The following is a 19,715-nucleotide window of genomic DNA, read 5'->3' on the forward strand; positions in this document are numbered from 1 at the left end:
ACAATGAATTGAATGTTGTCTGCATATATTTTAAATGATAGGTTGCGACCAGTTATGAGATGACACAGAGGTAGCAGATAGATATTAAAAAGTAGCAGTGATAATGAAGGCCCTTGTGGGATACCAGATTTAGGGCCTCATTTTCAACGCTGTTTACCGCATGCGATAAATTCGCAAATTTGTCAGGGGGTGGAGTATATGCAAAACTATTGTGTGCAGGCGAAACAGCCACGTGGGGGGAGAGAGAGAGAGAGAGAGAGAGAGAGAGAGAGAGAGAGAGAGAGAGAGAGAGAGAGAGAGAGAGAGAGAGAGAGAGAGACTTACTATAGTGCCTATGCCCTAGACAGGTATTTTCAATCCCTATGGGAGGGCCACCTACTAACTCGGGGTGGGGATTAGGCATGAGCGTCGGGGGTTGGGGGCCCTTGTTGTTCCATCAAGCTAGGTGGAGAGAACGTTGCCCAAACCACTTCTTGGAGTGAGCGTCCTCACTCCGACGGCCAGCAAATCTGCACTAGACACCACTGTTCTGTCCGTACGTCTCATGTGGAATGCGAAAGTGGCCCCCAACCCCCGACGCTCATGCCTAATCCCCACCCCGAGTTAGTAGGTGGCCCTCCCATAGGGATTGAAATACCTGTCTAGGGCATAGGCACTATAGTAAGGTTCTCTCTCTCTCTCTCTCTCTCTCCCTCCCCGAAACTATCGTGGCCTGCGTGCGGTGCTAATGTTTTCGCGAATGGCGAAAACATCGCCGCACGCAATGTTTCCCCACTGCACGAAAGAAGCCTCATTTGCATTGGTAACGCCCCCTAATGCGTTATTGGAAAATGAGGCCCTTAGTGGTGTACCATTCTGATTTTCAGTTACTAACAGTAATTCTTTGTGAACTATCTGAAATAAAATAACTGAACCATTGTTTTTTACTGTACCACTGATTCCTATTTGTTCACGGTTAAGCAGTAGGATATCATGATTCAAAGTGTCAAAAGCCGCTGATATGTCAAGAAATACCATGATATAGTCTGTATTTGAATAAAAACTCTAATAATTGTATCGAAAGAAGAGATCAGGAGAGATTCTGTACTGTGTCCTTTTGGGAAACCGTGTTGATTTACATGAAGTAAATATTATCTTCTATGTATTCGGAGAGTTGACGAAAAATGACTGATTCAATGATTTTTTATATTGAAGGTAGTGAAGCAATGGGTCTGTAGTTGAAACATCTAGTGGATCATGATTTTTGTCCTTCAAAATTGGTAAGATGGAGGTTTTTTTTGAGTGATGCTGGAAAAACGCCTTGGACTAGAGATGCATTTACAATATCAGAAATAGACTGAGCGATAATGTCTTTGACATTTTCCAACAAGTATCCAGGACACGAGTTGAAAAGACTATTTGATGGTTTTGATTTTGTTAATATTTTGATTATGGTATTACTATCTATTGTACTGAAGTCAAAGAGCAAATGGTGGAGGGCAGTGTTGATACTGGTATAGGTAGCGTTGAGAATTCTGCTGATATATTGTCTATTTTATTTGCGAAATGTCTTGCTATGTTACTACATAGCTCATCAGTCATAATTTGTAATGAGTTGTGTGTTGTCATTGTTAAATTTCTTACTATATTAAATAATACTTTTGGATTTCCATTGGTGGCTTTAATTGTTGTAGCATAGTATGTTCTTTTGGCTTTTATAATTTCCTTTTTATATTGCTGTAGGAATGTATAATATGCCTGTTTTTGTGCTGGTAGAGGATTTTTTTCGCTATCGACCTTCTAGGTTTCGGAGTTTACGTTTATGTGATCTTAAAGTGTCATTGTACCACAGAGATGTGATTTTTTTTAGACTTTTTATAGGTTTTTAAAGGCACTATATTATCTAAAGTCTGTGTTATAGTATTGTCCCAATAAGTTAGCATTTCTGAGATTTCAGCATATGGATTTTGATTTATTGCAGGAATTATTGATTCAATAAATGTGTCTATGTCAACTTTCTTTCGTTTTAAAATGCTGATGTTGTTTTGTATTATATCAGTGTTATTATTTTTAGTAATTTTATTTTTTCCTATGATTTTTATTAAAAAATGGTCAGACCACGGAACAAGTGAAATTTCTGTAAATAGGTCAAAAAGTGAATGGTTATTAAAAAATTGGTCTAGAGTGTTTCCTAGTTTATGTGTGGGTTCTTTTATTAACGTTGTCACATTAAGGCCTGATAATGCATCTATTAAATTTGTCACTGTTGGTGGTGTTGGTTGATAATTGAAATGAACATTGAAATCACTAGCTATTACTGTGTTTGTGAGATCAGATGGTAAGGTAACAATTGTTTCTAGAAAAGAGGATAATTGAGTTGTGAGAATACCAGGAGGACTATATATTAAGCATACATTAAGAATATTGGTGGAAATTAGTAGGATTTCAATTGGAGTCTCATTTTTTGGAATAGTTTTTTTGCAAGGTGGCAAAGCAGATTTAACAATGGCTAATAGTCCTCCGCCTCTGCGGTTAAGGCGCAGTTGTGAAATGGGTGTATATCCTTCGGGACATAGGTTATTTAGAATCACTGTGTCGTGGTCATACAGCCATGTTTCTGTTATGAGAATAATATCTGGAAGTGTGTCCAAGATTAAATCATGGATGATAGGGGTTTTCTTTCTGATGGATTGAGCGTTGATGAAGAGAATAGTAAAGGAAATCAGGATTAGTATAGATGGATCAACTGAGACTTTGGTTAGGGGTATCGAGACTAGGTGACGTTTTCCTACTGACCAGTGAGTAGGTTGCAATGGTCCATATCTTCCATTTCCAGTAATTATTGGGATATTCATGGTTCTTGTTATATAAAACTTAAATCTGTAATAAAGAAAAAATAGAGTTTAGTATAACATAAATATTGAAAGGTGTGCACGAAGGGGAGAACAAAGGGGCGTGCCCCTTTGTTGCGCTCCTTCGGCGCACGACGCTCCAGCATGCGGTGGCTCCAGTGTCGCTGCTACCCCCTTAAGCCGATGCCTCCAGGTGACGATTGAGGTGGGGCGGGACTAGCCCACACTGCTTAGGGGAAAGAGCAGGTGAAAAGCCAATAGGTAATTAAGAGCAGCGTTTTCCTTATTGAAACTCCTGCGCTGAAGCTAGGAGCCTGTTGATAGTAGTATCCGCAGCAAAAGTGAAGAGCTGAAATCCAGCGTTGATGCTACCCCCTTAAGCTGGCATTTACCTCCACAACAAAGGGTCATTGAGGGTACAGGTGCCGGAGGCAAGGGTTTGCAGAGGAGCACAGCCATTAAGCATTGGAAAGCTGCTTGCGCTTTGGCCGGCCAATGCTTGGGGTTCGGCGGGTTCGCCCCCTTGCGGGTCAGGGCCTTGAGGGGCATGCTCAGGCTAGCGTAGTTGTGGATGAAGCTGTGGTAGTAATTGGCGAAGCTGAGAAATTTTTGTAGGGCCTTCAGGCTGACCGGCTATGGCCAATTTTGGATGCTTGTGAGTTTTTCAGGGTCCATCTGGAACCCCTGTCTAGAGATGATATAACCCAGGAAGGGCAGGCTTTCCTTTTTGAAGGAGCACTTCTCCAGCTTGGCAAATAATTGATGGTCCCGGAGGTGTTGGCGCACGCGGGTGACATCCTGATGATGGGTCTCGAGGTCCTGGGAGAAAACCAAAATATCGTCGAGGTAGACGAGCACACATTCATAGAGCATGTCTCGAAACACCTAGTTCATCATGTTCTGGAAGACGGCCGGCACATTATAGAGCCCAAAGGGCATGACTAGGTACTTGTAATGGCCATCTCGGGTATTGAAGGCCGTCTTCCATTTTTCGCCTTCCCAGATGTGGATCAGGTTGTATGCCTCCTGAAGGCCCAACTTGGAAAAAATGTGGGTCCCCTGCAGACGGTCAAAGAGTTCCACGATGAAAGGCAACTGGTAGCGGTCCTTTTGGGTGATGGTGTTCAGCCCCTGGTAGTCGATACATGGGCAAAGCGTACCATCTTTTTTGCCACAAAAAATTAGCCCACCCCCGCAGAGGAGGCTGAGCGGCGGATTAAGCCATTAGCCAGGTTTTCTTGCACGTATTCTGATATGGTTCTGGTCTCAGACATGGATAAGGGGTAGACCCGGCCCCAGGGAGGTTCTGTGCCAGGCAGAAGATTAATGGCGCAGTCATACTGGCAATGCGGTGGCAGAGTGTCTGCGCCTTTCTTTAAAAAGATGTCCGTGCAAAAGCCCAGGAGGAAGGAACATGGTGGCAAGGCAGTGTTGGTGAGCCAGCAGCTTCAGGTAGGAATTGCGGCAGGATGGGCCCCATTGGGAGAGCTGAAGGGACGTCCAGTCAAATTGGGGAGAGTGCCGTTGGAGCCAAGGGAGGCTGCGGGCTAAGGGATGAATGGCTTTGTTGATGATATGGAAAGTCAAGCTCTCCTCATGGAGGTCCCCCGTGCAGAGCCTTACAGGAATGATGGTATGGGTGACTTGGCTCAGTAAGGGTTCCCCTCGAATCGATGAGAGCATGAGCGGCACCAGAGAGATGCAGGTGTGTATCTGAAGGTGCGTTACTAGCTGCCTCATGATGAAGTTGCTGCCGGCTCTGGAATCTACGAGGGCCAGGGTATGAAAGTCCTGGTCGTGCATCAGGAGGGTCACGGGCAGTGTGAGTGGGGGAGCTGGGAGTGTCAGACCTAGGGGCAATCCACCACTGTGACCTAGGTCCGGGAGTTTACCGGCTGCACTGGACATTGAGCTAATACATGCCCAGCCTCTCCACAGTACAGGCAGAGTCCAGAGCGTCAGCATCGGAGGCATTTCTCCTGGGACAGCTTGCTGCGGCCCAGTTGCATGGACTCCTCCGGAGTGGTCCTGGTCAGGGCAGAGCTCTGCTTGGGAGAGGGTGAATGCTGGGAGCGCTAAGGAATAGGTGAATGTCTCTTAGGAGACTGTTGTTCCTGGAGGCCGCAGTCTATGCGGCCAGCCAGGTCTATGAAGGCGTCGAGGGGGACAGGCTACTCGTGGGCAGTCAGCTCGTCTTTTATTTGGGCATTCAGGCCATCGAGGAAGATGGAGCGTAGACAATCCTCACCCCCAATGAAGCTCCGTGGCCAAGGTCCGAAACCCATAACGTAGTCTGCTAAGGAACGGGATCCCTGGCGTAGATGAAGGAGAGACGAGCCAGATGTGGCCTGCCTACCAGGATCATCAAAGACAGTGTGGAAGAGGACCAGGAAGCTGGGCAGGTCCTGCAACATCGGGTCTGCGCGCTCCCACAATGGGGAGGCCCAGGCCAAGGCCTTGCCATCCAGGAGGGAGAGGATGTACATAGTCTTGGTGATGTCGTCGGGGAAGAGTACGGACTGGAGGCAGAAGTGCATGTTGCACTGATTCAAAAAGCCCTGACAATGCACAGGGTCCCCGGAGAAGCATGGAGGAGGGGTATAACCGGCCATTACACTGGCGTGGAAGAGGTGTAGCCTGGCACTGAGGGAACCGAGGAATCCAGACAGGCGCCGAGCCGTTCCACCGCCGAGCCGTTCCACCGCCGAGGCAAGGGTTTCGAAAACCTTCTGCTGCTCGAGTATCTTCTGTGCCAGGCTCAGGATGGCCTGCAGGGCGGAGGCCTCTGCCGGGTCCATGGACTTGGCAATCTGTTACAAGTCCGGTACTGAATGTGGACCCTTAGCCTGAGGAGGCATTTACATTACCTGAGGAGGGAAAACCCCACAGGTTTCCACCATTGGGAGTCGAGGCTGGAGAGGAGCAGGGGCCAACTGGAGCTTCGCCACTAACAGCCCATCTTCCCCATGGGTTGAGCTCTTGGGTGCTGGGGCCAGATGGACTTAGGTGGGTCCCTGCGAGGACGAGGGCGAGGGCAGATGGAGGTGAGGCAAGGTCCGATCTAGGAGTCAGAGGCAGGCGGAAAGAAGCAAGGCGAGATCCGGTCCAAAGGTCAAAGGCAGGCGGCAAGAGGCAAGACGAAGTCTGGTCCAAAGGTTAGAGGCAGGTGGCAAGAGGCAAGATGAGGTCCGGTCCGAAGGAGAAGGAGTGGGAGGCTGGAACAGGAAGGCTGGGTCAGGAAGGCTGGGTCAAGAAGTCAGGATCAGGAAGGCTGAAACAAGAATGCTGGAACCACAATGAAGAGACCTGTTGCCAAGTTGTCCGCTGGGTGCCCATCACCGTCTTATATAGGGCAGGAGCCCTGACGTCATCCGAGGGGCCAGCGGTGTCTTCCACCGGGGCCCTTTAAATCCCCACTGGAGGCGCGCACGCTCGTGTAGGAGAAGGCCTCATCAGGGAGGAAGTCGGCAGCGTCCCATGTGCTGATGGAGCCGGGATGGGCCTGGCAGCATAGGGGCAATGACGATTGCCGCGGGAGCTGGGTACTGTGGGCAGGGAGCCAGGCATCAGTGAGGATGCTGAGAGGTGTCGGAGGGTTAGAGGGCCGGCCGGGAGGTCCGCGGCCAGTGAGTGTAACAGAATAGGAGGTATTCTTGTTCTAATCTGAATGCTTTAATATAATACTTTGATTTTGAATTACCTTCATTGAAATTATGTGGTATTATCAATGTGTGATTGATGTGACAGTATATATATACCAATAGTGTGAATTTCAGACATTCTGCAGGTAAAACAATGTTTACCCACAGAAATGGCCTGTTATAAAACTGATTAACCAAAATCACCACCAACTAGGTGTTTATCTAAATGTCCACTATAAACGTTCAACACCTGATTAGCACACGTTTAGAAATGGACACATTTTCAAGTTGATATTGCTAATAAAAATTTGAAAAAATAATAACTTGAAAAAAATGTACCTTGGAAAAATTGTTGAGGGAACGGTTGATAGTTTCATATATTTTTTAACGTTGTTGCCATCAAAGTAAACAGAGATTTATGATATTTTATCATCATAAACTAATCAACCTCCTTCCATCCTATAATTGTTTTAAAATATTTTTTAAATATTGCTATGTTTTCTAAAAAAATTGTTTTCTTATAAACATTCCAAAAAAACTATATTGTGTCCTAGTGCTACAAGGTTTGAAACATTTAAATCAGTGCAGAAAACACACTCCAATTGAACCATATCCCGACATCAATACATAATACTTATAGGCCTCCTGATGGGGCCTCGTTTCAAACTGAGCCCTTCCTCAGGGGATATTACTTATCTTTTTGAATTGCCACAATAAAAACCATCTCCTTAATGTGCCGAAGCAAAGGCTGTCTCCTGTGTGCCTTGTAGCACTAGTACACAATACAGATTTTTTGGAATGTTTATAAGAAAACAATTTTTTTTAGAAAACTCATAGTGAAATTAGAAAAAAATAAAAAAACAATTATAGGATAGAAGGAGGTTGATTAGTTTATGATTATAAAATATCATATAGCTCTGTTTACCGTGGTAGCAACAGCGTTAAAGTGTACATGAAACTATCAACCCTTCCCCTCAACAATTTTTCCCAAGGTACATTTTTTTCAGGTTATTATTTTTTCAATTTTTTATTAGCAATATCAACTTGAAAATGTGTCCATTTCTAAACGTGTGGTAATCAGGTGTTCAACGTTTATAGTGGACTGTTATAAAACTGTCCATCTGATATGAAGATAAATGTATGCATGTAAACCCTAAATTCACCTAAGTTTACCTACAGTGAGCAAAACTTTCCAGGGAGCAGGGTTGGGGAGGGGTTTGCACTTAACAGGCATTTTCAAAGTATGTGTGTGCATTTTCCAGATGGAAAAAACAATCTGCACACAAGTTAACAGGTATAATTGTGTCAGGGTAGGTCTGATGAAAACTTTTTCAGTGGGAAAGTATTCACGTTGAAAAATTAGTATAACTTATGCGCGTACTGCAGGCTGTTAGAAAACTACTTCCTAAAATCTCACAACATAAAGTTTTTATAAGGAAATGCATTGAAATCAAATCAGACTGAAATATCTAGTAGGTGTGAAACTAGCAATACACTGTCCAGATTTATTGATAATTTCAGTAGCAAACCAACATAAAAGGGCTTTTTTAATTCCAGTATGCAAAGCAATTCAGCATAACATATTGCAAAAAGTACATATAGCATTTATGACTCTACTGCTTAAAATAAAAACTCAGACTACCAATATAGATAAATGTTAAAACTAACAATCAAGAAAGATAGATATCACTATTTGGAAAGCTTTACTAGCTAAGGCATAGATTTAATGAGCAGTGATATGGCCACAACATGCCAAATACAGTGCAAATATCTGAGTTTTACCACACAGGAAAATCATTAACAGTACAGAGTCCTACCATTTGGATTGTGTACCGAAGATATTCACCAAGAGATTGATATAAACGCTGAATATCATAGTAACATCAGGACTTGCTAGAAACATAAAGGGGTGGATTTTAAAAGGGTTATGCACGTAACCCTTAAAAAAAAAACCTGCGCGCACCGAGCCTATTTTGCATAGGCTTGGTGGCGCGCACAAGCCCTGGGATGCGTGTATGTCCCTGGACTTGCAAAAATGGGTGGGCCATGGGCGGGGCCACAGTCCGGGGTAGTGGCAGCAGTCCGGGGGCGTGGCTGAGTGCCCCGGCCCAGCAACCTGTGTTGGGGCCTGCCGCACCGGCAGACAGCCGGCAGGTGTAACTCAACAAAATAAAGTAGGGGGGATTTAGGTAGGGCTGGGGGGTGGGTTAGATAGGGGAAGGGAGGGAAAGGTGGGGGGGGGGGGGAACAAAAACAAAGTTCCCTCCAAGGCCTCTCTGATTTCAGAGCAGCCTTGGAGGGAACAGGGAAAGCCATCGGGCCTCCCCTAGGGCTCGGCGCGCGCAAGGTGCACATGTGTGCACTCCCTTGTGCTCGCCGACCCCGGATTTTATAACATGCGCGCGGCAGCGCGTGCATGTTATAAAATCGGGTGTACATTTGTGCGTGCTGGGTAACGCGCACAAATGTACCCCCCACGCATAATTTTAAAAAGCTGCCCCAAAGTTCCCGGATGTAATAAACGACTGCTTCATGGAGCAATTGGTTCAGGAACCAACAAGAGAGGGAGCTATTTTAGATTTAATTCTTAGTGGAACGCAGAATTTGGTGAGAGAGGTAACAGTGGTGGGGGCCACTTGGCAACAGTGATCATAACATGATCAAATTTAAACTAATAACTGGAAGGGGGTCAATAAATAAATCTACAGCTCTAATACTAAATTTTCAAAAGGGAAACTTTGATAAAATGAGGAAAATAGTTAGAAAAAACTGAAAGGTGCAGCCGCAAAGGTTAAAAGTGTTCAACATTGTTTAAAAATACAATCCTAGAAGCGCAGTCCATATGTATTCCATGCATTAAGAAAGGTGGAAGGAAGGCAAAACGATTACCATCATGGCTAAAAGGTGAGGTAAAAGAGGCTATTTTAGCCAAAAAAACATCCTTCAAAAATTGGAAGAAGGATCCATCTGAAGAAAATAGGATAAAACATAAGCATTGTCAAGTTAAGTGTAAAACATTGATAAGACAGGCGAAGAGAGAACTTGAAGTGAAGTTGGCCATAGAGGCAAAAACTCATAATAAAAACTTTTTAAAATATATCTGAAGCAAGAAACCTGTGAGGGAGTCGGTTGGACCATTAGATGACCGAGAGGTTAAAGGGGCTCTTAGGGAAGATAAGGCCATCGCAGAAAGACTAAATGAATTCTTTGCTTCCGTGTTTACTAATGAGGATGTTGGGGAGATACCAGTTCCGGAGATGGTTTTCAGGGGTGATGAGTCAGACGAACTGAAACAAAGCACTATGAACCTAGAAGATGTAGTAGGCCAGATTGACAAACTAAAGAGTAGCAAATCACGTGGACCAGATGGTATGCATCCTAGGGTACTGAAGGAACTAAAAAATTAAATTTCTGATCTATTAGTTAAAATTTGTAACCTATTATTAAAATCATCCATTGTACCTGAAGACTGGACGGTGGCCAATGTAACCCCAATATTTTAAAAGGGCTCCAGGGTGATCCGGGTAACTATAGATCAGTGAGCCTGACTTCAGTGCCAGGAAAAATAGTAGAAACTATTCTCAAGATCAAAATCTTTGAGCATATAGAAAGTCATGGTTTAATGGAACACAGTCAACATGGATTTACCCAAGGGAAGTCTTGCCTAACAAATCTGCTTCATTTTTTTGAAGGGGTTAATAAACATGTGGATAAAGGTGAACCGGTAGATGTAGTGTAGAAGGTGTTTGACAAAGTCCCTCATGAGAGGCTTCTAAGAAAACTGAAAAGTCATAGGATAGGAGGCGATGTCCTTTCGTGGATTACAAACTGGTTAAAAGACAGGAAACAGAGAGTAGGATTAAATGGTCAATTTTCTCAGTGGAAAAGGGTAAACAGTGGAGTGCCTCAGGGATCTGTACTTGGACCGGTGCTTTTCAATATATATATATATATATATATATATATATATATATATATAAATGATCTGTAAAGGAATACGACGAGTGAGGTTATCAAATTTGTGGAGGATACAAAATTATTCAGAGTAGTTAAATTACAAGCGGATTGTGATATATTATAGGAGGACCTTGCAAGACTGGAAGATTGGGCATCCAAATGGCAGATGAAATTTAATGTGGACAAGTGCAAAGTATTGCGTATAGGGAAAAATAACCCTTGCTGTTGTTACCAATGTTAGGTTCCATATTAGGAGCTACCACCAAGGAAAAAGATCTAGGCATCATAGTGGATAATTTTATTTTATTTATTTATTTAAGACTTTTTTATACCGAAGATCATGTAAAGTACATATCGCTTCGGTTTACAGAGAACCAACAATAGGAAATTACAGCAAACAGAATGAACAAAAAATTGAATTGAACATGGAATTACATGAGAGGATTAAGGGGAATTACGAAAAGGCAAACGTGAGAATCAAACATGGATTACATGATAAGGAATAAAGTGAACTTCAAGTTCTTTAAAACTTTAAATTTTTAAAGTTCAAGTTATTATTTTTAAAGTTCAAGTTATTCCTTGAACTTGAAGTTTTAAGTTCTTTAAAACTTCAAGTTCAAGGAATAAGGGGAACTTCAATTCTTTAAAACCGTCGGCTCAGTGTGCTGCAGCAATCAAAAAAGCAAACAGAATGTTAGGAATTATTAGGAAGGGAATGGTTAATAAAAAGGAAAATGTCATAATGCCTCTGTATCGCTCCATGGTGAGACTGCACCTTGAATACTGTGTACAGTTCTGGTCGCTGCATCTCAAAAAAGATATAGTTGCGGTGGAGAAGGTACAGAGAAGAGCAACCAAAATGATAAAGGGGATGGAACAGCTCCCCTATGAGGAAAGACTGAAGAGGTTAGGGCTGTTCAGCTTGGAGAAGAGACGGCTGAGGGGGGATATGATAGAGGTCTTTAAGATCATGAGAGGTCTTGAATGTGTAGATGTGAATCGGTTATTTACACTTTCGAATAATAGAAGGACTAGGGGGCACTCCATGAAGTTAGCAAGTAGCACATTTAAGACTAATCAGAGAAAATTCTTTTTCACTCAACACACAATTAAGCTCTGGAATTTGTTGCCAGGGGATGTGGTTAGTGCAGTTAGTTTAGCTGGGTTCAAAAAAGGTTTGGATAAGTTCTTGGAGGAGAAGTCCATTAACTACTATTAATCAAGTTGGCTTAGGGAATAGCCACTGCTATTAATTGCATCAGCAGCATGGGATCTTCTTAGTGTTTGGATAATTGCCAGGTTCCTGTGGCCTGGTTTGGCCTCTGTTGGAAACAGGATGCTGGGCTTGATGGATCCTTGGTCTGACCCAGCATGGTAATTTCTTATGTTCTTTGTTCTTATGTTCTTATGTGTTTTAACAGCTACAAATAGAATTTGTCCTGGGTAGGGCGGAGGGCGAAACCTTTGGTCAAACCTTACAAAAAATGTATAAACACCAAACCTTATATTTGATTGGACACATTTTGTAGTAGTAGTGTTTTCTTCAGGATTGAAAAGAATCAACTTGCAGTCCTGTCTGAATATCTTTGATGTGATCAAATTTCTTATCTAGGACAGTCTCCTGGAGACACACCTAACAAATCAGGTTATCAGGATATTCATTGAATATGCATGAGATAGATTTGCATACACTGGAGACCCGTGTGTATTCATTGTGACAATCCTGAAAACCTGACCCAGGAGAGGGTTGGGATATTGTCAATTTTTCACAAATGTTCTTTACTTTTTTTTGTTTAAATATCTATTTGTGTTTTGCTCTTCCTGTGAAGGGGTTTAAACAGTTCCCTATGGTCCCTCTTGTTCCACATGTTTCAGAGAAGGGGCTAGTGCTACGAGAGCAATTATCCTCTTGCTAGGGACCCCACTACTACCTCATAGTTTGGGACAGAACCTAAGGGGTCATATACCTCTGGCCAGAGGTTACATTCAGAGAAAGGAGCCAGCTGCCTTTCTCCAACATCTTCCTATACACTCCAAGAATGCTCCCAACCACCACACAGGCACAGCCTCGGGAAGACTCCTACAAGTTTCTGGGGTCAGCCAACAAGAGAGTGTAATCTGCACTCGGGTCTGGATGAGCTTCCCTCATCTTCTTCAAGTTTAAAAGAACAGCAGCAACTTTACAGATCCCACCCCAAACAAAACATGAAAAGGAAGAAAGCTGCACATAGAACCCCCCCCCCCCCAAAAAACAAGCAATGTGAATTCACTTTCAAGACCTATAAAACTCTGGGGAGGGGGTTAGAACTTATGCAGGTCAATTTTACAAGCACAACATTGCTAATGCGAAAATGGCCCCATATATGTGTATTTGGGCTGTGACGTATGCACATAACCCCTGAATTTTGCAAGGCTGAACATGACAACAGTACTGTGTTTACCTGTGTAACTTTACTACTGGTCCTGATTGGGCACAAGTCTGCAGATTTTGGGTCAGAGGGATCCTCAACACTGGAGGGGGAGGGAAGAGAGAGAGACCAAGAGAGAGACTCTCTTAAAGAGACAATCTGAAACTCTATATATATCTCCCACTGTAAGAGGGGCACTTTCAACTCAGGGTGGATTTTGGGGGGTGGGGGAGGCAGTGTTACATTGGTCTGCCAGGGGTGCAAGGATCTGTAGACCCTTGTAACACCGCCTCCACCCCTAATGTCCACCCTGAATTGAAAGTGCCCCTCTTAAACAGGCCAATACAGAATGGTGCCTCCATTTGGCTGGATGCTTTAGACAGGCTGTTATTACCCCTTATACTGTAAGGGGTAATAGCGTGTGGAAAACGCGCAGCCAAACCCCCCCCCCCTCTCCGAAACTAATAGCACTCATCACATTCAACTGCATGTTGATGAGCCCCAGAATACTGAAAGTAAAATGTGCGGCCAAGCCACACATTTAATTCTCAGAAATTAACACCTGGCCAAGGGCAGGAGTTAACTTTAAAGCACCAGGAAAGCACAGGAAAAATTGTACAGAAAAGCAGAAAAAACTGCTTTTCTGTACATCCTCTGACTTAATATCATAGCAACATTAAGTCAGAGACATCAAAAATACAAAAAAAGAAAATCTGCCCGCCAGTCAGAGGGTTCAAAAACGGATGCTCAATTTTACCGGTGTCCGTTTTCCGAACCTGTGGCTGTCAGCGGGTTCGAAAACTGATGCCAGTAAAATTAAGCATTGGTTGTCGGACCCACTGACAGCCGCCGCTTCCGCTAATAAGGAGATGCTAGGGACAGCCTAATTTGAATACAAAATCTCGTGCCCAGGAGAGGTGCCTGGGCGCACGTCGGGAGAGCGGGTGCTCAGCTCAGAGCGCTGGCTCTCCCGCACATTTTATTGCATCGGCCTGACAGTGGGAAATATATAGAATGTCATTTTCTCTCTCCCTCCCTCCCTCTCTTTCTCTCTCCCCTTCTCTCCCACTTGTCTGCGTAAAAGCTGCACACATATGTGTAGTAGGGATATTTTAAATGGTATGTGTGTATTTGCACACATGATATAAAATTAAGAGTATTTTTGTTTGCGTGCTCAATAAGCACATTTATGGGCGCACGCACGCTCCTTTTAAAATTTACCTGATAGAGAGTGGGCATGAAGAATACTGCAAAGTCCCACTAAAGTGCATGAATTTTGCACTACAATGATGAAACCATCCTTCCAAATATAGGATCCTCAAGCAAACTGAATAAATCATCCAAAGAAACAATAATAAAAATGTCTAAACTCTAACAGAAAGAGAGTAGAAGAAAAAGCCCATGGAAGGTGCAGCGACCGATAGATGCTGCACCTCCTGGTGACTTTGGGGTGGGGGAGGGCACAGCAGGCTCTTACCCAGCAGCGGGGAGGTCTCCGGGCACACATGCGGCTCTGCCGCCGGGGTAGTGCTGGCGTTTTTCCAGTCGTGCTGGCTCTGCTTATTTTTGGTGAAGTACTGGAAGATGTCCAGGTTTCTGCTGGCCATGTAGTACACCATGGCCACAACGAGGTGCAGGACACAGAAGATCACCAACAGCCAGAAGACCTTCTGCAGCGAGGCGCCTGGCAGCGCCCCCATGCCGGCCACCAGCTGCTCCTTCGTTTTTTTCCAACCCCCTCCCCCGACCTGGACAATCTCTGCCTGTGAAAGTGCTTCAAAAAGAAGTAAATATCCGAGAAGATGACAAGCGCGACAGCCCCCTGTCAGAGAGCATGAATAATAGCACGGCCTGAAGGAAAGGAAACGAGGAAAAGGAGCTTGAGGACAGAGGCTGCAGCTCAGCTCCCAGTGACCGCAGGAGGTGGTTTTGGGGCAGGTCCTTGATTCTACTGCCAAGCGCAGGGAGCAAAAACTTCAAGATCAGTCATCACCACAAGCACATAAATCCTACCGAAAAAGAAAGAGAAGGGGTGAAGCACAGGTAAGTGGAGGATTAAAGGGAGATAGTATCTGACACCTGCGGTTCAAGATTTGTTTTCAAGAGAAAAGAAAACAAAAAAAAAAGTGGAAGGCAGAATATCAGGTTTCTAAAGAGGCTGCAGCACTGAATCTGCACTGACAGCTCTGCTAAATAAAATAAGATCAAAAGTAGCTAAAGGGAAGGATTTCCTTGTATGGATATGAGTTCAGCATTTGACAAAATTGATTATCATCTTCTTGTCAGGCACCTCAAGGACATAGGAATTCTAAGTAACTGATTTAGTTCATTTCTTAGCAATAGAACCTTCTAAGTCAATTGGAACTCCATGCTCTCAATGACACACCATTTACAATTAGGGATGTGCAGGAACAGATTTTCCTGCCCCAAGGCACTTTTGCAGTTTTTAACCCCCCACCCACCCCCATCGCCCGCAAGGGTCTGAAACAGGTAGCAGAAGTCTGTTCTCTTCTGAATGAGAGCTGGAAGGCAGCAAATCCTAGCCAGACTGCAGCCAGGGTTGCCAACTGGCTCTAGATTTGCAGGACAGGTTGACCCAGTTCTGGCTTTCCCTCCTGGAGGGAGCCTATGTTCACATCGTGCTCCTGCAGCAGAGATTACAAACTTTTTTACATGTATTTTGTTTAATTAGTTTTATAATTTTGACATATTTTAGTTCAGCTTGTGTTGAGGCATCAGTCCTCACTTTTATTTAGAGTTTATTTCATTTATTTAGGCTTTGATTTGTTTGTATACTGATAGTAGCCTCTCTTCCCTTCCCCCATTCACTTATATATATATATATATATATATATATATATATATATATATGTGTGTGTGTGTGTGGTGTGTTTTAGGGTGAAGTTTTAGTTAGGCAGGGACAGTTTTTCAGGGATTTAGAAGCACATTTCCTTTCTTATTTGCTTTATAGTTTTAAGTTCTGTTGTGCCCTTTCCTTGGAGCTGAAGGGAGAGTCTTATTTCAACTCTTTTGATTTAGTTATTTACTTTCAATCCTTCTCCCAACAATTGCCTTTTTTTAAAATTTTATTTTAGTTTTATAAGTTAATAGAGCAGCAAGCTCTTACCTTTTTATTTTCTTAACTTAATCGCTGAGGCTCCTGAAGTTCTGGGAGGGGGAGGGCTCTGAAGCCCAGCTGAGCTCTGATCAGACCCCTGCTGTAAGCCTTCCTGGAGCAGCCAAGGAGCCTTCTTTTCTAAGTAACCTCTGGATTCATCAGAATGCGTTATTAACGCATTGATAACGCCTGCGATAAGAAAAGGTGTGATATGATAATGCCTATTTTTCATATCTTGTGCTGGGGGGAGGGAGGGAGACAGACTGACTATCTACAAGGACTTTGTAGTAGTGAAGTATTTATATCTCTATAGGAGGGCCATCTAATTGTTCGAGGTGAGGTGTTGGTGATGATTTAGGGTTTAGGGGCCAGTTTCTCGTGTAGAGTGAGACATACGAACAGCACAGTACACCTTGGTGAAAATTTGGCATCATTTGGAGTGAGGAAAGTCTCACAAAGATGCCATTTCTATTATGTTCTCTCACCCTAACTTGATGGACTCTATAACAGGGTACCATCAAGCTAGAGTGAGATAACATAGTACAAAATTTCATCTTTGTGAGACTTTTTTCACTCCAAATGGCATCAAATCTTCACCAAGGTGTACTGTGCTGTTCGTACATCTCACTCTACATGAGAAACTGACTCCTAAACCCTAAACCACCACCAACACCTCACCTCGATCTAGTTATCTAGTAGATGACCCTCCTATAGAGATATAAATAGTTGCACACTATGAGGCTCTCTCTCTACTCCACTCCACTCTCCTCCCAAACCCAGAAATGGCCAAAATGCAAGTCTAAAAATGTATTGCAAATTGCGTTATGGCCATTTCATGCATATCACACAGCCTAACGGCTATTTCCGGCATTAAAACTGTGTGATAGCATGTGTTATGCTTTTGTACGATGTGATATTGCCCCTCACTTTCCTAAATCCTGCCCAAACTCCTCTCTGATCCTGCCCCTCCCAAAAATTTGCATTTGCGCCATGCGTTATTGTTCTTATCGCATGCATTATGGCGTCAATGCACACATTAACGCTTTATTGTGTGTGTTAACAATGCATTTTGATGAATGACGCGGAAAGTTTGATTTACAGTTTTTTTGCACGTCTCACTCTCCTGTGCACTCTCTTTTTAATTTTGGAGTACAGGTTCACTTGTTCAGTTAAAACTTCACTGTCATTTCACTTATTTTTACACATTTAATTTAAATGTGTAAAAATAAATATTAGGAAAAAAAGTCCCTCTTTAAGCGACCCTTCCCACCTCCCTTTTAATTTCAGTAGAGGCTGCTTCAATTCCAGTCCCCATTGCCTGTACCTCGATAGAAAGAACAGCCTGGGCAATGGGGAAGAAGCAGCCTCAAGCAGGCCCTAAGAAAGCTGGGGGGGGGAGGTGCCAGCTAGAAGTCAATACCAAAGAAGAACTTCTGTGACTTTCTGGCGGGCACCCCAAAAGCTGCAGCAACAACATCAGCTGCAGCTGCATCCACAGCATCTCCTATTGCTACACTTCCTCAAAATGCAGCATCTGACCCAGCTACACCTAAACATGACATCTCTGCTGTTGCTGGGCACAATCCTCCTGTCCCAGCACTGTTATCTGCTGGGGCAGAGACCCCTATTTTAGGAAATCCTTTAGTGGCTGGCACTAGTATGCCAGCCACTGAAAACACCATTCATGCCCCAGTTTCTTCCACCACTGAGGTAGCCATTCTGGCTGACACTACCCTTCCTTCCACCTCAGAGTGGCTGCGTCGCTGGCCAGAGAGACAAGCAGTGTCCCTGCTGCTGTGAAACTTAAAACACCTCAAGCAGCAGCAGGGCACAATAAAGACAAAGCTCAGAGCCCTGGTTATTGCTTCCACTTCTGCTGCAGTCAAACTGCTGCAAACAAGATCCTATGTGGTGGTGGTATCAGGTGAGAGATGTAGGATGAGCACAACAGCTAGGATCAGGCAGTAGAGCCCATACCCAATACAATATGTCATCTACCCCTTCCATGGGCTAACCTGGAGGCATGGGGTATGGTGTCCAGCAATGGGAGGGGCAACTATCAAGGACCACATAAGGACACTGGCCCACATTGTGGTTCCTGCAGCCATTATGGTGGCTGGCAGGATGCACGGAAAAATAGTATTTTTCCTCTATACGCTGACCGCCACACATGTGGCAATTATAAAGGGCATAGTGGTGGAGGGTGTCTTTGTACCAGCGGAGCCTCTAGAGGTCCCCGGAACCAAGGTGATACTATCAAATGTGCCACTCTATAATCTTGAGACAGTAATAATGGGTCACCTGCGCACCCTGGGGGAAGTTCGCTCTCCCATCACTGTGATACCCTTGGGGTGCAGGCACGGGACTATATGCTATGTCCTGTCCTTTAGACTGCAGGTGACCATGAAGCTGCCTCAGGGAAGAGAGGAAGTGGAGGGCTCTTTTATTATCCCATAAGAGGGGGCCCCTACACACTAATCTAATACAGCACAGAGGAGGTGAGGTGCTTCCTGTACTAGGTGGGGCAGACCCACAAAGTATGCCCCAAGGCAAAGAAAGCCAATAAGTCTGCCACCCCTGAGCTGTCCTTTGCTGCTCCCTCATCTGTAGCTGTTACTATCAACTTGACAGCTGCAAAGCCCTGAACCCCAAACTCCATCTGTACCTCTGGGGGCCAAGGTCCTAGCATCCCTACTACCTCTGCTAGGACCCACCCAATTGACACCACTTGGATCTCCCCCTCCTCTGCCAAAATTGCAGATGCCTATCATCCCAACATAACTGCCCGCAGACCTCTGAATCCCGGGCTGCTGAAGAGGAGAGGGAGAGCCCCTCGGGGTTACCACCTGGCCAGTATGGGGAGCCAGGTCTGACCCGGTTACAGACATCGAGGTTGAGACAATCAGCGGGGCAGATTTGGCCTTAGGAGAGTCAGAACCAGAGACAATGGCTGAGGAGGAAGGGGTTTCCAGCTTCTCAGTGACCCAGGACTTGGCCATGGAGACTGGTTATGCTGAAACACTGGAGGGAGAGGAAGCAACATCTGTAGGCTCCTTAGAGGTTGCTCCTCCTCTCACTAGCCAATCTCCTGAGGTCACAGTAATGGTGACGATAACCCCTCCGGAGGACCTCCTGGAGATGGTGGCTATCTCTTTGCTGGAAGCTTTCTCCTCAGCTCCAGAGTCGCCATTCCAAGCACCTCCAGTTTCCACCACTGGGGAGCCAACGGGTCCCTCACAATCAGAGACACCATCTGATCATGGGGAGAGCTCTGAAATCCTCAACAGTGGGGTGGCAGGGATGATGAGCAGTGAGATGATGAATCTATAGGTAGTGCAGAGCCTGCAGACTCTGAGGCTTCCATTATTCCAAAGCCGGAGATCCTTCAATTTCTAGAGGGAACCCTGCATCTCAGAAAGAAGGAGTGCTTGGCATTAGAAAAGTGCAGATGCAGAGTTGCTGCGGCGATCAGTCTGGGCCATTCTGTGAGCCAACCATCGAGCCAAACTATACGGGACAGCCGAACATGTCCATCTCTGTAAATTCTATAACAGCCTCAAGCTCCTCAAATAAGGACTTGAGAATAACATTGACAGAGAATGGCTTTTAGCATAGGCACACAATGTCAACAGCTGTAGGGTTGGGTTTCAGAGACTCCAGGTACTCAGCTTTCTGCAAGGGGAGAAGTATGCTGTGAGCTTCCTCCAAGAGACCCACACCACTCTGGAAAATGAGGCCAACTGGCTGCTGGAGTGGCACA

The 19,715-nt window shown here is 44.6% G+C and overlaps 1 protein-coding gene across 1 annotated transcript in view; it reads right to left on the minus strand.

Annotated features, from left to right (window-relative positions):
* LOC115092874 (beta-1,4-galactosyltransferase 1-like) overlaps window positions 1-14,808 on the minus strand; it is a 119,712-nt gene extending 104,904 nt beyond the window's left edge. The window contains exon 1 of the mRNA XM_029604272.1: window positions 14,315-14,808. Within this exon, the coding sequence (XP_029460132.1) occupies window positions 14,315-14,537 (223 nt within the window). The 5' untranslated portion in view covers window positions 14,538-14,808. The remainder of the gene's footprint in view (window positions 1-14,314) is intronic.
* Between the last annotated feature and the right edge of the window lie 4,907 nt (window positions 14,809-19,715).

The sequence above is a fragment of the Rhinatrema bivittatum genome, chromosome 1 (assembly GCF_901001135.1).
Source record: "Rhinatrema bivittatum chromosome 1, aRhiBiv1.1, whole genome shotgun sequence".
NCBI lineage: Eukaryota > Metazoa > Chordata > Amphibia > Gymnophiona > Rhinatrematidae > Rhinatrema > Rhinatrema bivittatum.